This window comes from Netta rufina (assembly GCF_964035555.1).
Source record: "Netta rufina genome assembly, chromosome: 14".
Lineage (NCBI taxonomy): Eukaryota > Metazoa > Chordata > Aves > Anseriformes > Anatidae > Netta > Netta rufina.
Genome location: NC_140137.1, coordinates 1,027,614 through 1,047,215, shown reverse-complemented (window position 1 = coordinate 1,047,215; position 19,602 = coordinate 1,027,614). Strand labels below are relative to the sequence as shown.

The 19,602-nt window shown below is 45.9% G+C and overlaps 1 protein-coding gene across 4 annotated transcripts in view; it reads left to right on the top strand.

The window, feature by feature from the left end:
- Nucleotides 1-8,927: 8,927 nt before the first annotated feature.
- CSNK1A1 (casein kinase 1 alpha 1) overlaps nt 8,928-19,602 on the top strand; it is a gene marked incomplete at its 3' end in the record, with an annotated part of 34,449 nt that continues 23,774 nt past the window's right edge. For all 4 annotated transcript variants that reach the window (XM_084295537.1, XM_084295536.1, XM_084295534.1 and 1 more), the window contains exons 1-2: nt 8,928-9,428; nt 10,142-10,248. In XM_084295537.1, the coding sequence (XP_084151663.1) occupies nt 9,306-9,428; nt 10,142-10,248 (230 nt within the window). In that variant the 5' untranslated portion in view covers nt 8,928-9,305. The remainder of the gene's footprint in view (nt 9,429-10,141; nt 10,249-19,602) is intronic.

Below are 19,602 nucleotides of genomic sequence, written 5' to 3'. Positions count from 1 at the left end.
ACCACCACAAGGTGTTTCCCTTGCCTTTGGGTTTAACAGAGCAGAGTTACAACAAGAGTTGGTAATAATGAACTGGAGTTATTTTTCTGGAAGCGTTTTTTGGAATGCCTCATGACACGGAGCATCCCTCTGTGCTCTCTCTGGATTCTCAGGCAACATACAGCCTAGCAGAAGCAACAAATTTGCTGTTAACAGTCATCTTGTGATGTCCTTGAGACAGGGGAGGGGGAAAGAGTCCAGGAATTCATGGAAACCACAACATGTATTCTGGTCACAAAAGATAATTTTTAAAAAAGTTATTTTGCTAGGGCTCACTTCCGCCTCTGTCTCCAGCCTGCATCTGTGCATCTCCTCTCCTCACCTCCTGCTGCACCCCAGATCCAGCCTTGGGTGCACATCAAACCCTCATTTCTCCTCCTCTAAGCTTTCATTTCCCCCTCCCTCCCTGCAGAGGGGAGGCAGGTCCCACACTTGTGGATTCTCCCAGGAAGCTTCGGTTGGTGCACGTCGCTTATCTCAGCTCACGGCTGGGTGCCAGCCCCAAGGAGCCTTGCTCCTTCAGGCTGAGCAGCAGGGCTTGCTGCAGGGCCCAGCACCATGCTGCCTCCCCTCTGGCAGCCCTGGAGGGCTCCGCACCCCACTGGGAGCAGGGGCACCGGGGACCTTACCAGAGCCACAGGGACGTCACCTGGAGAGGTGACAAGTCTCAGGCCTGCGTCACACCTACACTGCGATCTGCTCCCCAGGCACTGCTGGGCTTTGCACCAGGCTAGCGGCACAGCCAAGCAGGGTGAGCAGACCCTTGCCATGTGGCATTCCTGCAGCAGGATAATAAAAATACCTGTGTTTTTGCTCAGCCTGAGTGCAAACAGACCAGGTGCAGAGCAGATTAGCAGAGCTGACTGGCTCAATGAACCTGAGGAGGGTTCCAGGCTGGCGGAGCTGCCCCGTGCTCTGCAGCAGGGACCTGTCCCTGCCCCCCATCGGCACAGGATGGTGCAGAGGATGATGTGGGCTGCTCTTGCAAGAGCTGTGCTCACTGCAGAGCAGCAGGAAGAGATGCACCTCGCTGGTGCTGCTCCCAGGTTGGCATTGTGGACATCAGTGAAGTGCCTTGCTCTTCTAGGCACCCAGCTACTTTCAGAGCAAATGAATGGCTCAGTGCCTCTGAGCAGCAGGCAGCAATTCAGTGTATTGCTAGAAGACATGGTGGCCAAAAACTACATTAATGTGCCACTGAGCCTGAGTTGAGCTGTGCCCTCAGGGTCTCAGTGCCACCGAGCTCTGGGCTTGAAGCTGGCATGTGTCTGGCTGGTTTGGAGCATGGGCACAGAGAGTGCAGTGCATGTGAGATCCTGCACAAACATTTCTGTGCCTTTCTGTGTCACCTGCAACATCTAACATGGACACCTGTCTTTGAAAACTATGGCCCCGCTCCCCCGAGCTGTGCTAAAATTCTGTTCATTGGTGCTAAAATTAGCCAGAGGCCCATCAATAAAGGAGCCCTTGAAGGAACTTGCTCTCAGAGGCACCAAAGTGGGACAACCTGCATGAACTCAGCCCCGCATGGTAAAGTGGAACCCACGTAGCACGAGTGCTGCTCCAGAGATGCGGAGCAGGGCTGTGTAATCAGGGGCTGATTGATTTGTTAGCGATATTTCCTGCACTGTGGCAGCAACAACATGTGATGAGCCTTTCCCCTTACCTGGCACTTTCCACCCTGCACTTTTCACAAGTGCAAATGAACTGGAGCTCATGATGATTGTTGGAGGAGGCGAGAGAAAAATTCAGGCATAATCAAACAGCATCTCTCAGCCCCTGCTTTTCTAATCTACACAAGAAGTAGCTTTTGAATGATGTGAAAAGCTGCTCCATTGAGCAGAGAAGATGTTTGGGCCTGCAGGTGACTGCTGTACGTGATGAGATATGAGCAGATCCTGCACTGGGAGGGCACACTCACAATGGGCCTGCAGCCCCAGAGTCCAGCCCCAGTTTGCCTGGAATTGGGTTCTCCAGCCCAAGTCCAAATCCTGAGACTTTGTCCAGCAGCACCCCACTGCCGTGCTCTGCGCATGGCATGCAGGACATGGGCCAGCGCTCAGCATCCCTCAGGAGCTGGTCAGCTGCGAATCTCGCAAGGACCAAGTAATCGGGATATCCTAGGAAGTAAGAGTGCATCAAAATCTCAGAGACATTTACACCAAGCCCTTGCAGGGGGGGGCTCTCCTGTTCTGCGGGCTCTGGAATGCTCTCAATTGTGTTTTATTTCCAACCCTGGGAGGAAGCAATTTGCTCCAAAAATATGGAAGGAACTACAATGCCCTGGCTGCCCAGGACTGGCTCCCTGACACCTGTGGAGGTGCTGATAAAAGCCACCATAAGATGTGCTGTGAGCAATAAAACCATGAGGCTCAGCAGCCCTTTGCTTCGTCCCTCCTCTGCAATCTGCTCGAGTGCCAGCTCCTGCTCCGGGGACAGCCTGTGAGCGTTTTTAGATGCAGGAGATGGGAGACAGCAGAAATGTCCCTGCTTGGAGGGCCCTGGGGACAGGGAGGCACTTGGGTCTGCTCTTGGCTCAGGATTGCTCCTCCCAAAATGCGCAGAGAAACCCAGAGCACGCAGAGAGGTGGTGGGGAACCTGCAGGGATGGGCAGCGCTCAGCTGGCTCCTGCCACCAGGAAGGAGATGTGTCCATGCAGCGTGACTAAAGCCTGTGCTGAGCAGGCAGGGCTGAGCCAGCCACGTCCTTCTCTAGGATGATGGCTCTGGCCCCGCTGCAGCAGCAGGCAGTCTGCATCACCTCCTCCGCTCCTCCTGTCTTCCCCCAGCATCCTACACCATGACACACAGCATGTATGAAAGCCATGCTCCTGAAAATGACTCAAGAAATCATACTCGGGGGAAAGACTAATGGAAGCCCTAGGTGTATCAGCTGTCGTCCACAAGCTGAATTATTTTGCGTTGGAGGAGACTTGCCTTGGTGATTTGCACCTGACTGATCTCAGTAGTGGAAATGTGCCTGGGATGCCAAGTACCAGCACTCTTCACTATCAGCGTAATAAATTCACAAGCACCAGAAAAACTGCTGCTGAAGACTTGACTTATCTACAGGTGTGACAAGCAATGAATCAGCCGTGCTGCCATTTACATCTTTTTGTTCCATAACTTCCCAGGAGTCTGTCATCTCACCTCACAAGGCACTCATTGAAGTACTTGAAGCAATTTCAGGTCTGACATCACGGCAAAGTTCAACCTCAGCTTCACCCTCCTGCAGCAAATTGTCTCTGGGGATTTTGCCAAACAAAAGGACCTGTGGCTCCTCCATCTGAGTACAAACCTAAAGGAGAGCAGATGAGCCCCATCAAGAAAATGTTAGGGCTCCTGTTTATTGACCTTTCTGCCTGGATCAAAGCCCTGCACCAAGGCCTGGGTGACCCAGCAACACCCTCACTGGGGAAACTTCAGGAGAGTCTTTCAGAGAACAAGTGCATTGGTAGCATCAACTGTGCAGTAATGACATTTGCTATAAATCACCAAAATTAGCTGAAAATCCCCATTTTCCTGCTGTACTTAAAAAAATCTCACTCCAAACAGCCAAGAACATCCCATTCCCCATCTAGCTTCTCATGAGGCTTGGAAATGGTGCTGTAGGTTCATGGGCATCTCCCCAGGGATGTCAACACTGTGGGGCCCTGGTCCCTCCTGCCCATCTTGGCCAGGAGCAGGGCTGCCTTCTGCTAACCCCTAAACCTATATCACCAGTGGTGAATCCCTGGGCTCTGGGTGTCTTTTCTTACGCGATGAGACCTTCCCTGTCCTGGCAGTAACCCCAACGGGAAGGGATGGCAGCTCACTGAGGGTTATGTGCAAACTCCTGATACAGGCACCGTTGACAGAAATCTTGGCGCCTCCTGTCACGTGCCAGCACTGGCGTTGAAGCCCTGTGCTGAGAGCCAGCCTGGCAAGCACAGCCTGTGTCAGACTGCTCTGGAAAAGCTGAGTTATTTTATAACCTGGACAGGTTCCCCAGGCTGGTTCCCACAGCCTGTGCCTGGCCGTGCCAGCACAGGGGGGCAAGAACCAGTGGGCCCTGTCAGGGGCCAGGAGCACCTCGGAGGTGCCCGTGGGTGCTCTTGGTGTCAGGGCGAGAGATGTGGAGAGACCAGGAAACTGGATCTGTGGGAGATGCTCTGAGGCCCAGCATTTGTAGATGCTCTACCTCACGTTGGGTCCCAGTACCTCACCACCAAAAGCCTGATTTGGCTCCTCATGGCACAAGTTGCTCCTCTCCAGCCTTTCTCCCAGGTGCTGTAGGCCCTGCTAAACATAGTGTGTTGGGGGCCAGCTAAGGTTGGAGCGAAGCCACAGCCTGTGGTGTTGGGTAGGGAGGACAAAACCTGGTGTGAAGGACATGCTGTGGGCAGACACCCGGCATGAAGCATATGCTGCCAACAGGGCTGCGTGGGCCTGGGGAGTGAAAAGAGATGCTTGAGCAGAATGGGTGTCCCGAGACAACCTGCTGTGTTTACAGACCTGTCACCCAGATCTAGTTTAAAAGCCAAATCCCTCAGCCATGGGAAGTGACAGAAACTCAGCTGCCCCTACTGCTGAAGAGCAAAGAGATACTGAGGTGATTTTGACTGTCCAGGACTCAGGGAAACCCACTGGTGGTGTTCCAGTTTGCACTTCTGCACCTGGATTTTGATCACTGACATGAAAATTGAGGGCAAAGCCACTATGAGTTCTCCCTATCTCTGGGACAATAAACACTTCAGAGAGAAGATGGGACCTTGGGTTGGAGGGCTGGACCTCACTCATTCTTAGCTAGGGAAAAAATTCTTAGCTTAGAGAAAATATGCCCCTCTGGAGTAGGGCTGATGCTGAGTGGCAGGACTGATGAGGCAGAAGGCAGAAGATAATGGTTTTATTTCTGAAGATTTTATTTTTTCCGTGCACCCCCCTGTCCTACCTGCAGCAGTGCGAGCAGAGCCCTGGGAAGTGGCACATCCACCCTGGGCAGTCTTGGAAATTACAACTTGAGCTGAACGTGAGCTGACTGCTCCAGGGGAGAGGTTCTGCATGGCCTTTGACTTTTTCAGTCATACCTTTGCTTGACTTGCCATTTCAATGCTCCTCTCGCCCACTGAGCCTTTCGATGGCAGCCTGGGGTATCCCTGCTGCCTGCGAGGACGAGCAGCTCCCTTCTGCCCCAACTTCACAGCAGCGAGTACTTGCTGACTCAGTGCTGCATCAAGCAGCTGGTTTATTGCACTGCAAACATTCCATTCCTTTGCTGGGATCAAATTAAGAGGTTTGGGGGTGCTCAGTCACAAAGCAGGCACAAACTAAGGATGAGCAATGCTGAGGTCAAGGAGGGCCAGTCTCACTGGAGGCCGGGCCATGCAGCAGGGTTCCTGGCCCATCCCCTGGAAAAGGAGGAGAGAGGATTTATTCCTTTCACTTTATCAAGTGGTGCAGCTATAAACACTCTCTCAATGCCTCAGTGTCTCTGAAAGATGTGGAAAATAGTAATGAACAGGAGCCGAAGAGTAGCTTGTGGGAGGCTCTAAGCAGCCAGATTCACTCCATCTGATTTTGGTGCAGGGGCTGGTGTTATCCCTATCAGCAGAGAAATCAACAGTTCTTGTGTTCCCTCCTGGGTGTTCGCAGAGCACCTTTCCAGACAGCAGGGGATCTTTTTCCAGTTTTCCAACCTGACCGCTCCCGTCTAGAGTTCTGGCTGACAGCATGTCACTGCCAAGAGGGGACAACCCCAGGGCCCCCTGGGGATCCTCGAGCCATTTGAGTCACTAATCTGGCAAAACATTAACTCAGAAATAAAATCACGGGGAGGAAGCATCCAGGCAATTTTCTAAGGGCTTGGGGAGATGAAGCAACCTGCAGAAGGTCTGAATGAGGCGCTGGGAGCAGGGCAAGCAAGAGGGGAGGACGCAGAATTGAGTCACAATTGGGCCAGCTGCTGCAAAACCACAGCCTACAGTTCTCTCAACTTACAGGTTCAGAGTTTTTACTTTATATTGATTTAAATACAATCAGTATCTCCATGGCATGTACATTTGTACACATCTACTGTTTGTGTTTGTCTTCCCCGACATCTATGTATTCCTAAAGACTCAGGGCACAAGCCCAGGACAGAGGCTGTGGTAGGATTGTTACAAGGCTGGGATTGCTTTAGGACTGTCAGTATCTCTGTTGTTCAGCAAGGCAAACCCCACACGTGGTGGCACAGGATGTGGTGTGCCATGAGGGGCTGGGAGGGGAACAAAGACAGAACAGATCTGTGGACCAAAATAGAGAAGAGCAAAAGGTCTGGCATGAGAGGACTTCGGAGCTGTCCTGCCACAAATGGGGACAACCCACCAGATGAGACATCTAGGATCCTTCAGGCAGGCTGTGAGTCTCCTCCTACATCACGCCTGAATAGAGCTGTTCATTCACCAGGCTAAATTCTGCCTACCCAGAAATACACACGCACCTTTCCCCTTCATCAAAAATAAATAGACCTCTACTTGTTCCTGTGGAGACACAAGGAGAGCCCTGGGGTGGCCAAGATGTAAATGTGAAAGGTGGGCTCCACTGTGGTGCCCTCAGCCCACAGACAGGCGTGGGCTGCAGCCACCGAGAGCATGCAAACAGGAAGAGGGTTGAGGTCACCCTGGCGTCATACGGTGGGATGCTGGCCCCAGGGCTCTCCAGCTTTTCCTTCACCTGCCCGATAGACGTCAGGAGCTGCCAGGGCGGGCGGGGGGCTGGAGGCTTTCCCCACACTACTGGTCCCAGAGCAGAAGGGTGTTCCCAGGCACCTTCCTTGCTCTGGCCAGGGGTGATGGAGCTGCAGCTGGGCTGGTAAGTCTTTCTTCTCCTCTGTATCCTGGTGTTACTCTGCTTTATACTGGCTGACTTCTCCCATCTCTACATATCCTCCAGCCTGTCCTGCAGCCCTTCCCAAATTGCCTAGACTGATCTGCTTTTCAATCCCACAGTTCCTAACATGACCATGGGGCCCATTAGGGAATGTACGTTAAGAATGACCAAGAAAAAAAATATCAGATGATGATTGCTGGTCTCTTTCTCTCTCTTTTCCTTTCTGTTTTTTTTTTTTTTTTTTTTTTTTTCATTGCAGACGTTTGGGAGATGATGAGCGCCTGGACATTTATTTTTGTACTGAGCTCAGCTCGGCCAGTCCCCATGCTGTGTGATATATGTCCCCAGGCCCCGACACCGTCCCCTGGAGGCAGAGATGTCCCCCATAAGTCAGGAGGTGGCAGCATTGCATAGCCCAGGAGATGCTGCACTCCTGCATACCCACGCATAGTCTCGTTACTGCCCAGGAGCTGCAGGCCTGTTTTTCCAGCTCTCCCAGAGGTACGTGACTCAAGCCAAACGCTTCCAGACTGCTCAAATCCCACCCAGAGCAACCATTCAAAACAACCAAACCCCAAAGGCCTCTAAGTGCACATCAGTCCTGAGCTGTTTGCAAATCACGATGAACAGTAATATGAGGGCAGCTGAGGACACAAAGGCTCTGTATTTAGAAATGAGCTTGATGTTTAAATATACCTCATTTGCCCTTGAAACTCCAGCCCCCTTAAGTGCTGAGCTCCTCCGCACAAAATCCACATTCCCTTTGAGTGACAAGAGTGCAGATATTCTTACTTGTACAAACGCTCCATTACAACATTGAGGTGGGAACAAGTTGGAGGCTAGCTTGCTCTCTCAACATCGCTTTCATTCTGTTACAGTGTGAGCTGATTTGGACTCTTCTGCATTTTATTTTTATTAAAGAGACAGAGGGACTTGTAGAAAAAAAAAGGGTCTAAATTCTCTGAAACACAACAGGAATTTGGAGCTTTGATTTGCAGTGCAGGGCATTGCTGCTTGCCAGTTTTCCCTCTCCTTTCTTCCTGGTCTCTCACCATGGAGTCATCCTGTAGCTAAGCGAGTCCACTACAGGAAGAAACACAGGCAAGTCACAGACTTCCCTCACTGGGTAACAGCCACATGTACATGACCCAGACTTTTTTGCACTTGTGCAGACAGAAAGTGTTTGTACCACAGTAACTTCACCAAGTTAGAAAGCAATATGGTGAGTGCAATAAAAGCCTCTATCACCATGTAGATGCTGTTATGCTAAGAGGACGCCTCTATCTTTGTATGAACAGCTTCCTACCGATACAGCAGTGTCCTAACCTGGACCTCTTCATCTCAATTTTATTAAGTGTTAGCTATTTAAAACCATCTGTGCATAGACAAGTCTTAAAATAAAACCTTTTGTTATTCACACGGCTCCAAGTGCACCAGGAGAGCTGGAAAGCAGTTTCTCTGAATGCCCCCTTTACAAGAAGATATCCTGAGTAGACATTCCATCTATACATAAGCTACATTACTGTAGGAGCTTTATCTTTCCTGAGGACTGAATCATTTCCCAAATGTAGGCTTGCACAGCAGAAGACGCTGCTCTGATAGGGAGTGACGATGAGTCACTGGGAATTCACAGTTTTGTGTTGCTGCAAAGGAAAAACAGCGCTGAGCCAGAGGACTAGGGAAGAGAGCTCAGTTTTGACAGTCAGCAAGAAGCAGGGGCTGCCTGTGCCAGAAGCCACGCGAAGCTGACACCTGAAGGCAAGGACCACAGGTGGTAGCCTTGCCAGCTGACCATGCCCCCTGCCTTGTGTGGACCCCCAGCACACCGCCCGCTCTCCCTGCCGGCGCCTGCCCCTTTAAGGCCGAGTGAGGGCAGGTCGCCAGCCGCCCTTCCCCTTCCGCCCTCCCTCCGGCACGCCGCTCATTGGCCGTGCGCCCGCAGGCGCGGCGCCAGGCTCCTCCCCCTCCCCGCCTCCCTCCCTCCTCTCCCCCCGCCCCCTCGGCGCACGCGCGCGGGGAGGGGAGGCGGGGGGCGCGCCCCGCCCCACTCCCAGCGTGCCCCGCGCGGTGAAGAAGCAGCGGCCGCGGGCCGGGGGCATTTTGTGTCCGCGCGAGCGGCGGCTGCGAGACAAGATGGCGGCGGCCGTGCCCGAGTGACGGGGCCGGCGGCGGCCGGGAGCCAGCGGGCCTCGCGCGCGCCTTCCCCTCCCCTCCCTCCCTCCGCCGTGCCCGAGCGGCCCGCGCGGCGCCTCTCGCCTCGCTGGGGGCCCGGCAGCAGGGCAGAGCCGCCCCAGGGGGCGCCCGCCCGGCCGGAGCTGAGCGGCGGGGCCCGGCGGGCCTCGCTGTCCCCGCCGCGCCTCGGCCCGGCCCCTCCTCGCGCCCTCCCCCGCCCCGGGCCGGCCTCGGCCGCCCCTTTCGCCATGGCGAGCAGCAGCGGCTCCAAGGCCGAATTCATCGTCGGGGGCAAGTACAAGCTGGTGCGGAAGATCGGCTCGGGCTCCTTCGGGGACATCTACTTGGCCATCAACATCACCAACGGGGAGGTAAGGGCGGCACGCGCCCCTCGACCCGTTCGGAGCCCGGCGCTGCCCTCCCCGAAGCCGGGTGTTGGTTCCTTCCCCCCCCCCCCCCCCGTCGCCGTCCCCGGGCCGGGGGTTCTTCCCCAGCCGGCCGTGGTGCCCCCCCCGCCCCCCCAGCGCCTGCCTGGTAAGTGGTAGGGAGAAGATCGCCATTGTGGGGGAACGTACTTTGTCTCTTACCAGCGGCTGGAGGAGGCTGCCACCGATCGTCTCCGTCCTTTTGCTGTGCTGGGGAACGCTGTATCTCACATTTATCAACGGTAATAGAAACAAAGAAGATCCCTTGTTTCTTCAGCTCATTTTTACCTTTTTTTTTTTTTTTTTTTTTTTTTTTTTTCTTCCCCCCCCCCCCCCCCCCCCCTTACTGCTCTGAGCTGTAAAGAAGAAACACCCGTGTATGTTCTTCATCACTTATATGGATCTGAAGACATAACATTTCCAGCTCAATTTCATGACCTGGGATGGATGTTTGTGCACAAATCATCACGATGAGGATTTTATTTAAAAAGACAACAAAGTGCGGGACATTGACCACCAAAAGCTTAAAAAATTCCACCTCAGAGCAATTGCAGCAGGGCTGTGCAGGGAATATTGAAGTTTGGTGTTCCTTAAACCCCAGTGGCAAGGCTGTGCTTGGTGGATACTCTACTCTGATTCCTTGTTCCTTCTCACTGCAGGAAGTTGCTGTGAAGTTGGAGTCTCAGAAGGCTAGGCATCCCCAGCTGCTGTATGAAAGCAAACTATACAAGATTCTGCAAGGAGGAGTTGGCATTCCACATATACGGTAGGAGTCAGTTTGTGTATGTCAGTACCGTGACTTTCCTTTAATGTTAGTAGGAGGTAGGACACCACCATTAAGAGACTTAATCTGGGATGTGTCGAACTGTTAAGAAAAATGCTTCATTTGAAGATTAACAACTAGTTACGTATATTTGTAAGCCCCCCCCCCCCCCCCCCGACTCCTGGCTGTCTTTTCTTTTGCTTAAATACTGTGCTGTGAAAGTGAGATCTGCAGCAGCTCCTGAGCTATGAAAAAATCTTACAGTAACTAGAATAAAGTGTGAGATTGTTATGATGAGAGTCAGCGTTTTTGATGAGTTTGAGAGTTTGGAGCTGGTACTGGAAATGGCTGCTTTCTTTTGTTGTTTTTTTTTTTTTGTTCCAACATGTCTTCCTCCTCCGCTCAGAAAATGGCGGATGGATGTGATTAACCCTCCCCCTTCTCCTGTTGGGACAAGGGACGTGCTCAGGCATGTATCCTTTCCTTTCATAGTTACGTGCTGCAAGGCTTGAGACTGCAGAGAACCTCAACCAGAAATGAAATGGCAGCCCCTTTCTGTTACCCGCAACAGATGCGTCACCACGATTTCAGTACAGTTAAAGTGCCAAGATTAATCCCTCACAGTTGCTTGTTATGCAGCTTCCTTGTTTCATACCCTGTTTGAAACTTTCAGGAGTTTTAAATAATTTCCTCATTAAAAGTAAATTACTGCTGTTTTGGTAAAACAGACTCCAAGAGGAGTCATTTCTCAGAGATTACTGGGCAGTTTCAACTATTGAATCTATTCATTGAATAGACAAATTGAAACTTCAGTTTTCTCTAGAAACACTCTAAGACCTTTTTTTTGAAGTTTGTTACTCACTTTAAATAGTTATTTCTAATGCTTGCAGTATGGTATAAAGGGATTTGGTGGCTTGAGCTACAAAACCAGCTCCACTTTAGTTTCTGGGTCAAACTGTGGATTCCATTTAGTCTCTTAACCCTTCTTTCACTTTTTTACATGTGCATCAATGTAGCAGCCTGTACATACTGTAAGGACACAATGATTTACGGATTTTAGACTGCATTAATTTTAACAAAAAGCTATAAATGTCTGCATTTCTGAGGTTGATAGCTCCCCTGACCCTGTAAACACAGCTGACTGTAGACCTGAATGTGTGCTGGAGCTCTATAGCCAAGGAGACAGTGTTGTCTTGGCCACCTGTCCTCTCCATTCATGACAACCTTCTGCAAGAATAGAATAAACAAGCCTGTATGAAACTGAACAGTTGTAGTTTAAACAGAGTTGCTTAAGTGAAAACAGATGTGTTTTTTTATTTAGACTACCCCCTTTTCTTCAAATGGGTACAAATGTTTTTTTTCAGAACTGAAAGAATAGAAATTGCGTATTGGAAAGTCATGACAGTGTAGTGGCATGCTAAAACAAGGATACCTGGGAAAACAGCCAATGTAAGTGGGTATCTGGTGTTTCATCACAAAACTGGAAGAGCAAGCGAGCTTAAGCTTAGGGGTTTTTTTTTGTTTTTTTTTTTTTTTGAGGGATGGGGAAAAAAAAGACTTTGATGCCATAATGAGGCTTAAAGTTTCAATTTTTTTCAACTTTTCCCATGTAGCAGGAGTGAGCTGCTCTTAAAAGTAAGCTATTTGGTTTGGTTAAAATGCCCCATGAGAGCATTTTATTTCAAAGGGAGATACCAGAAGTCATCTTGTGTGTTGAGAAACTTGTTTCTAGTTTCATTTAAAGCAGTCATCTTGTAAATTTTCTTTCCTCTGTATTTGATGTACTTTTATAAGGCTTAACTTTTTTTGTATAACCAGTAACTCTTGATTAAAAGTCTCATCACCACAGAGGAACTTTATTTAACACATTTTTTTTCCCAGTCCCAGAAAAGTGAGACTATTACAATCTGGGTAAGAATTGTCAACGGAGTCCATACTCATAGATTCTTATTAGACATAGATTCTTACTGTCCTAGAGGTCTGTGATCTATTTGATAATATCAGGGAGTCCTAAAGATTTTTGCATTCAGGTTCTCACAGTGTTAATTGTAGGAGGCTTTTTGTAGAAAAGTGTTCTTCGAAAACTCTTGGAAATCTTTTTAATGTTCAGAAGCAGCAGTAATTTTAAATTTATGTATTAGATGTTGCTTGACAGATTCTTTGATTATGCTTCTGTTACTTGTTGTCTTGCTGTATGATATCTGGCAATGCTTGAAGAAATCTAAAACAGGATTTTTGTGTTTTAATCTTCTTCAAGACGAAGTTGAGCAAAATACCCTGTGCAGTTCTTCTGACAAACATTGAAACATGAGATGTTCAGTAGAATTCATGGTGCTCTGAATCGAGGGGGGAGGACTTGCCTTATGAAATGAGATGCATCACTGAGGTGCTTAACAAAGACTAGGACCAAAGTCAAATTACTGTGCGTATTGTTCCAGACAACTCAAGCTTTTCTGACGTGTTTCTGGCAACAGCGAAGCTGGGAGAACATATGAGTTTGTACTTAGGTCACTTTGCGTGTGTAATTGATAAAACTCATTCTGCCATTGTCTTATAATGATATGCTGTCCAGTTGGAATAAGCTGTTCTTGGGTCAGTATATTGAGAAAGATGAATCAAGTTGAAGAAAATTCTTTCAGTAAGTTTGTTAAAATTTCTGTAACTTGATGCCTTTAAGCAACAGCAGCATAAATAGAGCATTTAATAGAAAACCTAGGAATCGTTCCTAACTTGTTGTCATTCTGTATAAACTGGGCTCAATAGCATTTTTTAGTACTTCTGTGGGATTAACTGTGAGCTTGCTTTCACTTGTGGAGAGAGGTGTTGCTACTTGCACTGCAACAATGTGTTGTTTGCACATAATGTAGCAGAAACTGAGAATGTGTTATATTCTATGGATGTTCTGCACACCTTTACATTCAGAAGAGGATCTTTGACTTTGCTCTTTCTTCTTTTCTGAAAGAGTAGGGAAGGTTCTGAACTTCTCTGAAGTTTCACAAAACCTTACAAACTTAGTGGTAAGGTTTTGATTCACAAATTTTGGTTGTATTAATGTCATTTTTGACAAGAGGCTCTTGAACCGAGCTTAACATCTAACAATCTGATCTGCCTTTAGGACACAATGCAAAGTCTGCAATATTCTGGTAGGCTTATTCTCATTGTTCTCAGCCATCAGCTCCCCCCCATCCCCCCCCCCGCCCCCTTTTTCAGTAGTGTTTTTATCTGTAATCTTCTTGTTAACCAGACACAGATCCTATTAGTTTGGAATATCTGTCTTTATTATGAAGCAAGGTGTATTTGAGTTCAGAATATTTTGTTTATAGTGTAAATCTGTTAAAGCAGACTTTAAGAGTAATTGTTTGAATGATCTATGTCAGCCCCTCTTGATTTTTGCCATTTCTGGTAATTACCAACTATTGTTTGTGTCTGTTATGAAGATTATCTTTAGGTACTCTTTCTTTTCTTTTAAAAGAAAAATGGACTTCAGATTTTTTTCCTGATAACATATTGGGATAACTTGCTGCCTACTTACCGTTAATTTCTAGTGGAATGCTGGATCCATCTGCACCCATTGATGAGGTATTGGAATTATTTTGCTTAAGAGCAGACAAGGCTGAAGAGATGCAGTACTCAGTTTTATGTGTGGCTAATTAAGGTGATACTTGTTTTTAAGCTTACAAATTATTAAATTCAAAATGTATTGACTTAATTTTTCTTGCAACCTGAACAAGTAAATTCCTACTCTTTAAGTTCTTACAAAATATTTTGAAGTGGGGAAACTGAATAATTGAATATTGTCACCTATGTATTGCTACATAATCTACTAAATAGCATGTAGCATGTTAAAAGTTGCAGGTCTAAAAAAAATCTGTAAAAGCATCTAAAAGTTTTGCTCTTACTGGTAACTTTATGCCATGTTGCTGGATAGTCTGTTAGTAACAGACTTCACCCATATTCCATCTTCACTAAATAACACATGCAGTGGAAAAACATGGTCAAGCTTGGTAATCTTAGAGTTGTTCTTGTAACAAATTTTTCCCCAACTACTTTAAATTTTGATCTCCTTAAGCAGTGCTTAAAAAATTTGTAAATATACTCCTCTAGACCTTCATGCTGAAGGGCAACACCTTCGTGACTGAAGGACAAAGCTACTCTAGTAGTTAAGAGGAAGACTCTTATACCGGTAGCTCAAAGTACAATCGAGAGCTGGTCTTTGAAATGAAGCCCTGATGTGTTTCTGCTGGGAGAATGGACATCTTGAAACAAACTCTTTTTTTAATGCTTTATGACTACCTAAGCTTCTGTCTTAATTGGCCTTCACTGGTCTCCTTAGGAGAGGCCAAGGGAACCCATTTTGAAAATAAACTTTTAAAAAATATCTTTTTTTGTAGTTTGATTTTCCTCTAGTCTTAGCTCAGCCTTTGCAGAAACAGCTGCAAAGGTATGCACTTTCAGTTCGGTGTTACTCAATTTGGAACAGATGATCAGCAGAGGTCCTACTGAAAGGGTCTGTTTTCCTCAGCAATTCCTGTAGATTAATGGCTTACCTTCTCAACTGAATTGAGCCTTTTGATTTCTATGGAAGAAATTTGACTTATGTTCTCCTCGCTTCCTACCAGCTGTTAATTTACTTCATTAAACAGCTAGCAAAGCAGCAAGTTGACTACTTGGAAGTATGCATGCAACATAACACTAGGCAGATGAAGTAACACTTTTGCTTGGCAGATAAGTTGCACTGGCATACTTCATATATTCATATTTTTCTCATAACTGTACAAAAAGTGGTACAGCTCTTTATTTATAGAGCCTACCTAACTTCATAACGTAGGGTGTTCTTTGCTGTTTCTTTATTTAGTACTTGGGTGGCCTAATTCATACTCACCATGGCAACTAACGTTAGGTGACATCTGTTAAATATTCCACTTCAGTATTGCATTCATGCCATATTATGTTAAGTTAATTTATATTACTGGTTCCCACCCAGCTAACAGTTGAGAAGTGCTCTTCCAGCTTTGGGAAAGGCACACTAGAGATGTAAAATACGTGGGAATTTAGACATGAATCTTATAACCATAGATTGCCTGCCTTGTGTGTTGCTTCTGTATCTGTTAGAACTCTAAGTATATTCTGCCTGTGAAAATACTCTAGAGATCTTTCTAAAGCATTTTAATTTCTTGGATGTCTCTCCTGAGAAGTCTAGAACATGCAACCAGAAGGGATCACTTTGGGCCTGTTCCAGCTCATTTTGGTTAACATCCTGTTCTTTCTGTGAATCAGGCACAGTGTTAAAACTTCCCAGGTTAACACCCCAGGACTCATTTTGTGCTCAGAGAGAGCTTCAGTGCCTAAAGATGAATGTTATGTTTATAGGCAGTCGGGGCCCACTTATTTCTTTCTTATTCTTTTTTAATAGCCTTCTCCCTCTTTACAGCCCTCCCATATCTGTAAAGAACAGTTGTGTAACTTCCTGGCTGTGTTGCTGAGCTGTGTGAATGTGTGATTACAGGGGTCACCACCTTCCCATCCATCTCAAAGTCCTGTCCCTGTTCTGATTTGGGTTTCCTTTCCTGGGTGTTGGTGACAGGGCTTTTATGTTGCTTGCCACATGAAGGAACGTCAGTGCCTTAAGCATTGATATCAATTGTCTTCCAGTTTCTGTTGAGCACCTGTACTTTTATTAGTTAGGATTGCTTATTTTTCAGTGAAGCCTGATATTGGAAACCTATGATTATAGGGAGCTCTGTGTTTTTGCTTTAATTTTATCATCTGACTAATGCCTAGTTCAGAAATTTACATAAATGACTTGGTGCTTGCAGAAGTGGAATAGAGTTCCAGAGCATTCATCAGTTTAGTGTCATTTAGTTTTCTTTTGGATCTCTGAATCATTTGTGCTTGTGAGGCCTTCCAGACTTAAATATTTGTGCTCATGTGCCTGCTGACTTGTCAAACTAATCAGTAAAGTGAATTCAGGTAATTGCAGTAGTTCTTTCCAGCTTGCTTGTTTGCTGTACCTTAATTTTGTTTTAATAGCTTTTTTTTCAATCTACCTTAATTCTTCTGGCAATCTCTACTTTGTGTCACGTGAACTATCCATTTGGGGTTTGAAAGCCAAAAGGCTGGGAAACACTGCATGGAACTGGACTGAGTAATAATAGGGTAAAATAGTATGAATGAGGAAAGCGGCAAAAGTTAATTTGGACTTTTGACATTACATTGACCTTTTTTATTGAATGCAGATATAATGGGTTTTGGATGCCTTTTCATCAATATTTTGAGAAGTTGTTGCTTAAATTCTGGAATATAAAGGTTAGAATGTACCTGTCTAAGTCTTGTCACAGAATTCCTTGCACTGAGACACCAGGAGATATTTTTTTGTCTCAAACATGAGCGTGCCTGGCTGCAGTTCTGTATGTAATTCCAGATGGCTGTGGCCTCCACTGGGCTATTTGATGATCATAGTCAACTTCACAGAAGCCTTTAGCAGAAGTTAAGTTAGTTGACAAAAACAGGTGTCTGAGGAGAGCCTTTATGAAGTTGAAACAAAAGTCCAGTTATAGCTGCTTTGATAGTAGGAAAAACTGCTTGTGACAGTGAGATTATGTTCTGGTTTTATGTATGTAATAGGCTGTAGACATAATGAAGTTGCATTAAGCCTTCACTGCCTTCATGGTTCTAGAGTAATTGGGATTTGGGCTTTCTTTACCAATGACTAATAGCTGTACAGTTATTCAGAACTTTAGCTTGTCTAAATTTGAGTTTTAAAGATTTTTTCATGTGAATTTCCTGAATCCGTTTATTTAGTGCTTGACCAGTTAACACAGCTTTGATGGTTATAATTACAAGACAATCAGTGTAATGGATAAAAATGCTGGATATCTAGTAAAACTGTAAAGTGGTACAGTAGACTGTAACTGGGCTTCTAATGTCCGTTTCTGAATTCTGTTAGCCCTTTGCTGACCTCTCTGCAAACTGATCTACTTCAGTTAGGCACTCTGAAGGAAAGAAATGCAAAATGTGAACAATGTTATGATGAATAAAATGTTTTATCTGTTAAAAGTTCTGTCATTGACATTATTTAGGAAACATGCAGTTGCTGAAATAGACACCAGATGACTTTTTGAAAGATGCAGCTCTGAAAACAGAATAAAATTAGGTTTGGATACATCTGATCTATATAATTTGCTACTAAGCACTAGATGTGCATCAGTACTTCACTTGCTTGTTGTGAGGTTAGTTAAGGCAACGAAAAAAGTTGGAGTAAACTTTTACTTGTCATGTGATCTGGTATCATACCACTTTACAGGATTTGGAAACTAAATAGTGTTAAACCACTGTATCACGTGACTTAGTTGTCAGGAGCTAAAACCCTAAAATTCAGGATGTTACAAAATGTTTCAACTGTATGCATGCACAGGAGCCCCCTGTCAGGCTGCTAAATGACATGATTTGGAAACTTGTTGACATGGTGAGTCTCCGTCTTCTGAATTAGACAAGTCACTGAAGTCAGATCAAGGTCGCTGTTATATCTTTAACTATGCTTTAAGCATGAGAGCTTCAGAAAGGACTTTTTTTTTTGCTGTGTTCTCACTGATTTGTAGGCTTGAACAGATAAGGCAGGGGAGAATGACAAAGCATTTCCATGCACGCAATGAGTTGGGGCACGCCTTACAGCTTGAATATGGACCGTGGTTCTGTGTCAGGTGTTACTGTGTTACACTGCATGCTCAGAGATAAACTCTGAGCTCTTAATAATACTATCCTGCTAATATTTTGTGAAGCCTTCAGTAAGGTGTTCTACATCTGTTTAGCAAGCTGATAATCTATATTTTGCCTTTTTTGGCATAAGGAGGTATAGATAGACCTGTGCTACAGAATTAATATTCTCTGTTTATGCAGTATGTCCTAATGGGATGTGTTCACTGGAAATGAATTAAATGAATTTTCCTAGTCTAGGAATTACATGTCTCTTTTGAAAATTTGTGGTGTGTAACTCATACGTGGAGTCATTATCTAACCAAAGTGAACTGTCAGGTAGTTAAATCTCTTGTTCACAGAATCACACAGAATTTCTAGGTTAGAAGAGACCTCAAGATCATAGAGTCCAACCTCTGACCTAACGCTAACAGTCCCCACTGTTCTTGCTTTATAGAACTCTCCTTGCTTAAAATGTATTGCTTCTTTAACTTTAGTATGAGAGGGCAGATCATTGCTTCCAGATTTGCTTCAAAAAAGTCCATGGAGTTTGAAGAGACACTTGGAAACTGTGTTCTGAGATGCATCTAGTAGTTGCTCAGGGCTTTGTATTGATTATTCCTCATTCTAGTAGTTCACTCCTAGTCTCACTGCTGATGTGGTGTTGGACCTCCTAAAGATTTCCAGTTGAGAGACTAGCATTTTTTCATAGGGGTGTCCTGAATTTGTTGCCATATTCTTTTGCACTTTACCCTCATAGTATTAAAACTTAAATGCCAAAGTGCTCGTCCAAAAGGTGCGATCGTATGCCATCCCACATTGATTATGAAAGTAAGGTATGCTTGCCAAGCTCTTAAGCATCATAATTTCCAAGGCTTCTTAGCAAGAGCCAAGACTTCTAACATTTTCACTCAGCACTGCCAGTAGTAGTAGTAACAGCTATGAGACGCACTGCAAATGGACATGATGTAGCCGTACTTCTTAATCCCATTTTGCCTGGAAGTGTTCCAAGGGAAATGAAAACTTACTTGCAGTGTTAGCAAAGTAAATAAAGCACACGTTACTCCCATGCTTTTCACCAGTGTAAAATGGTCAGATTAAAATTTTCTCATGCATATGTGAAGTAGGCTAAATGGATGTTGTTCAATCAACCTGAATTACTGCGCATCCCAGGCAAAGAGACCCCTACAGAGGAACCAACTGCTTCTCAAATGTTTTTGGGAACAAAAACATTTTGTCCTGGGGTAGGCTTTTCTTTCATCAGCTTCACTTTTTTTTCCTAATGCTCTAACAATTTTCTTCATTTAGTTGAAAGCTGATATACGACCCTTTGTAGTGCAGTCTCAGGCATTGAACCATTACTGCACTGACCAATTAAAATTAGCTTCTGAAACAGAGTTTCCATTTCTTCAGGAAAGTCATGTTTTATCTTTATCTGGATTTACTATATACAGTGGCAGGCTTTAGAATGCTTGGATTCAGCTTGTAATTCTTGAGACTTTTTCACAATAAAGCCAAATGTCATCGGAAAGAACAACCAGGCAGATCATCAGGTCCAGTTCATGTTGCTCTGGATGCCCCTAATGTTTCATTTTGAAATGTGACTTATGAGGTGTTTTTTTTTTGTTTTTTTTTTAAGAGAGTTTTGCCAAAACTACTCAGCAG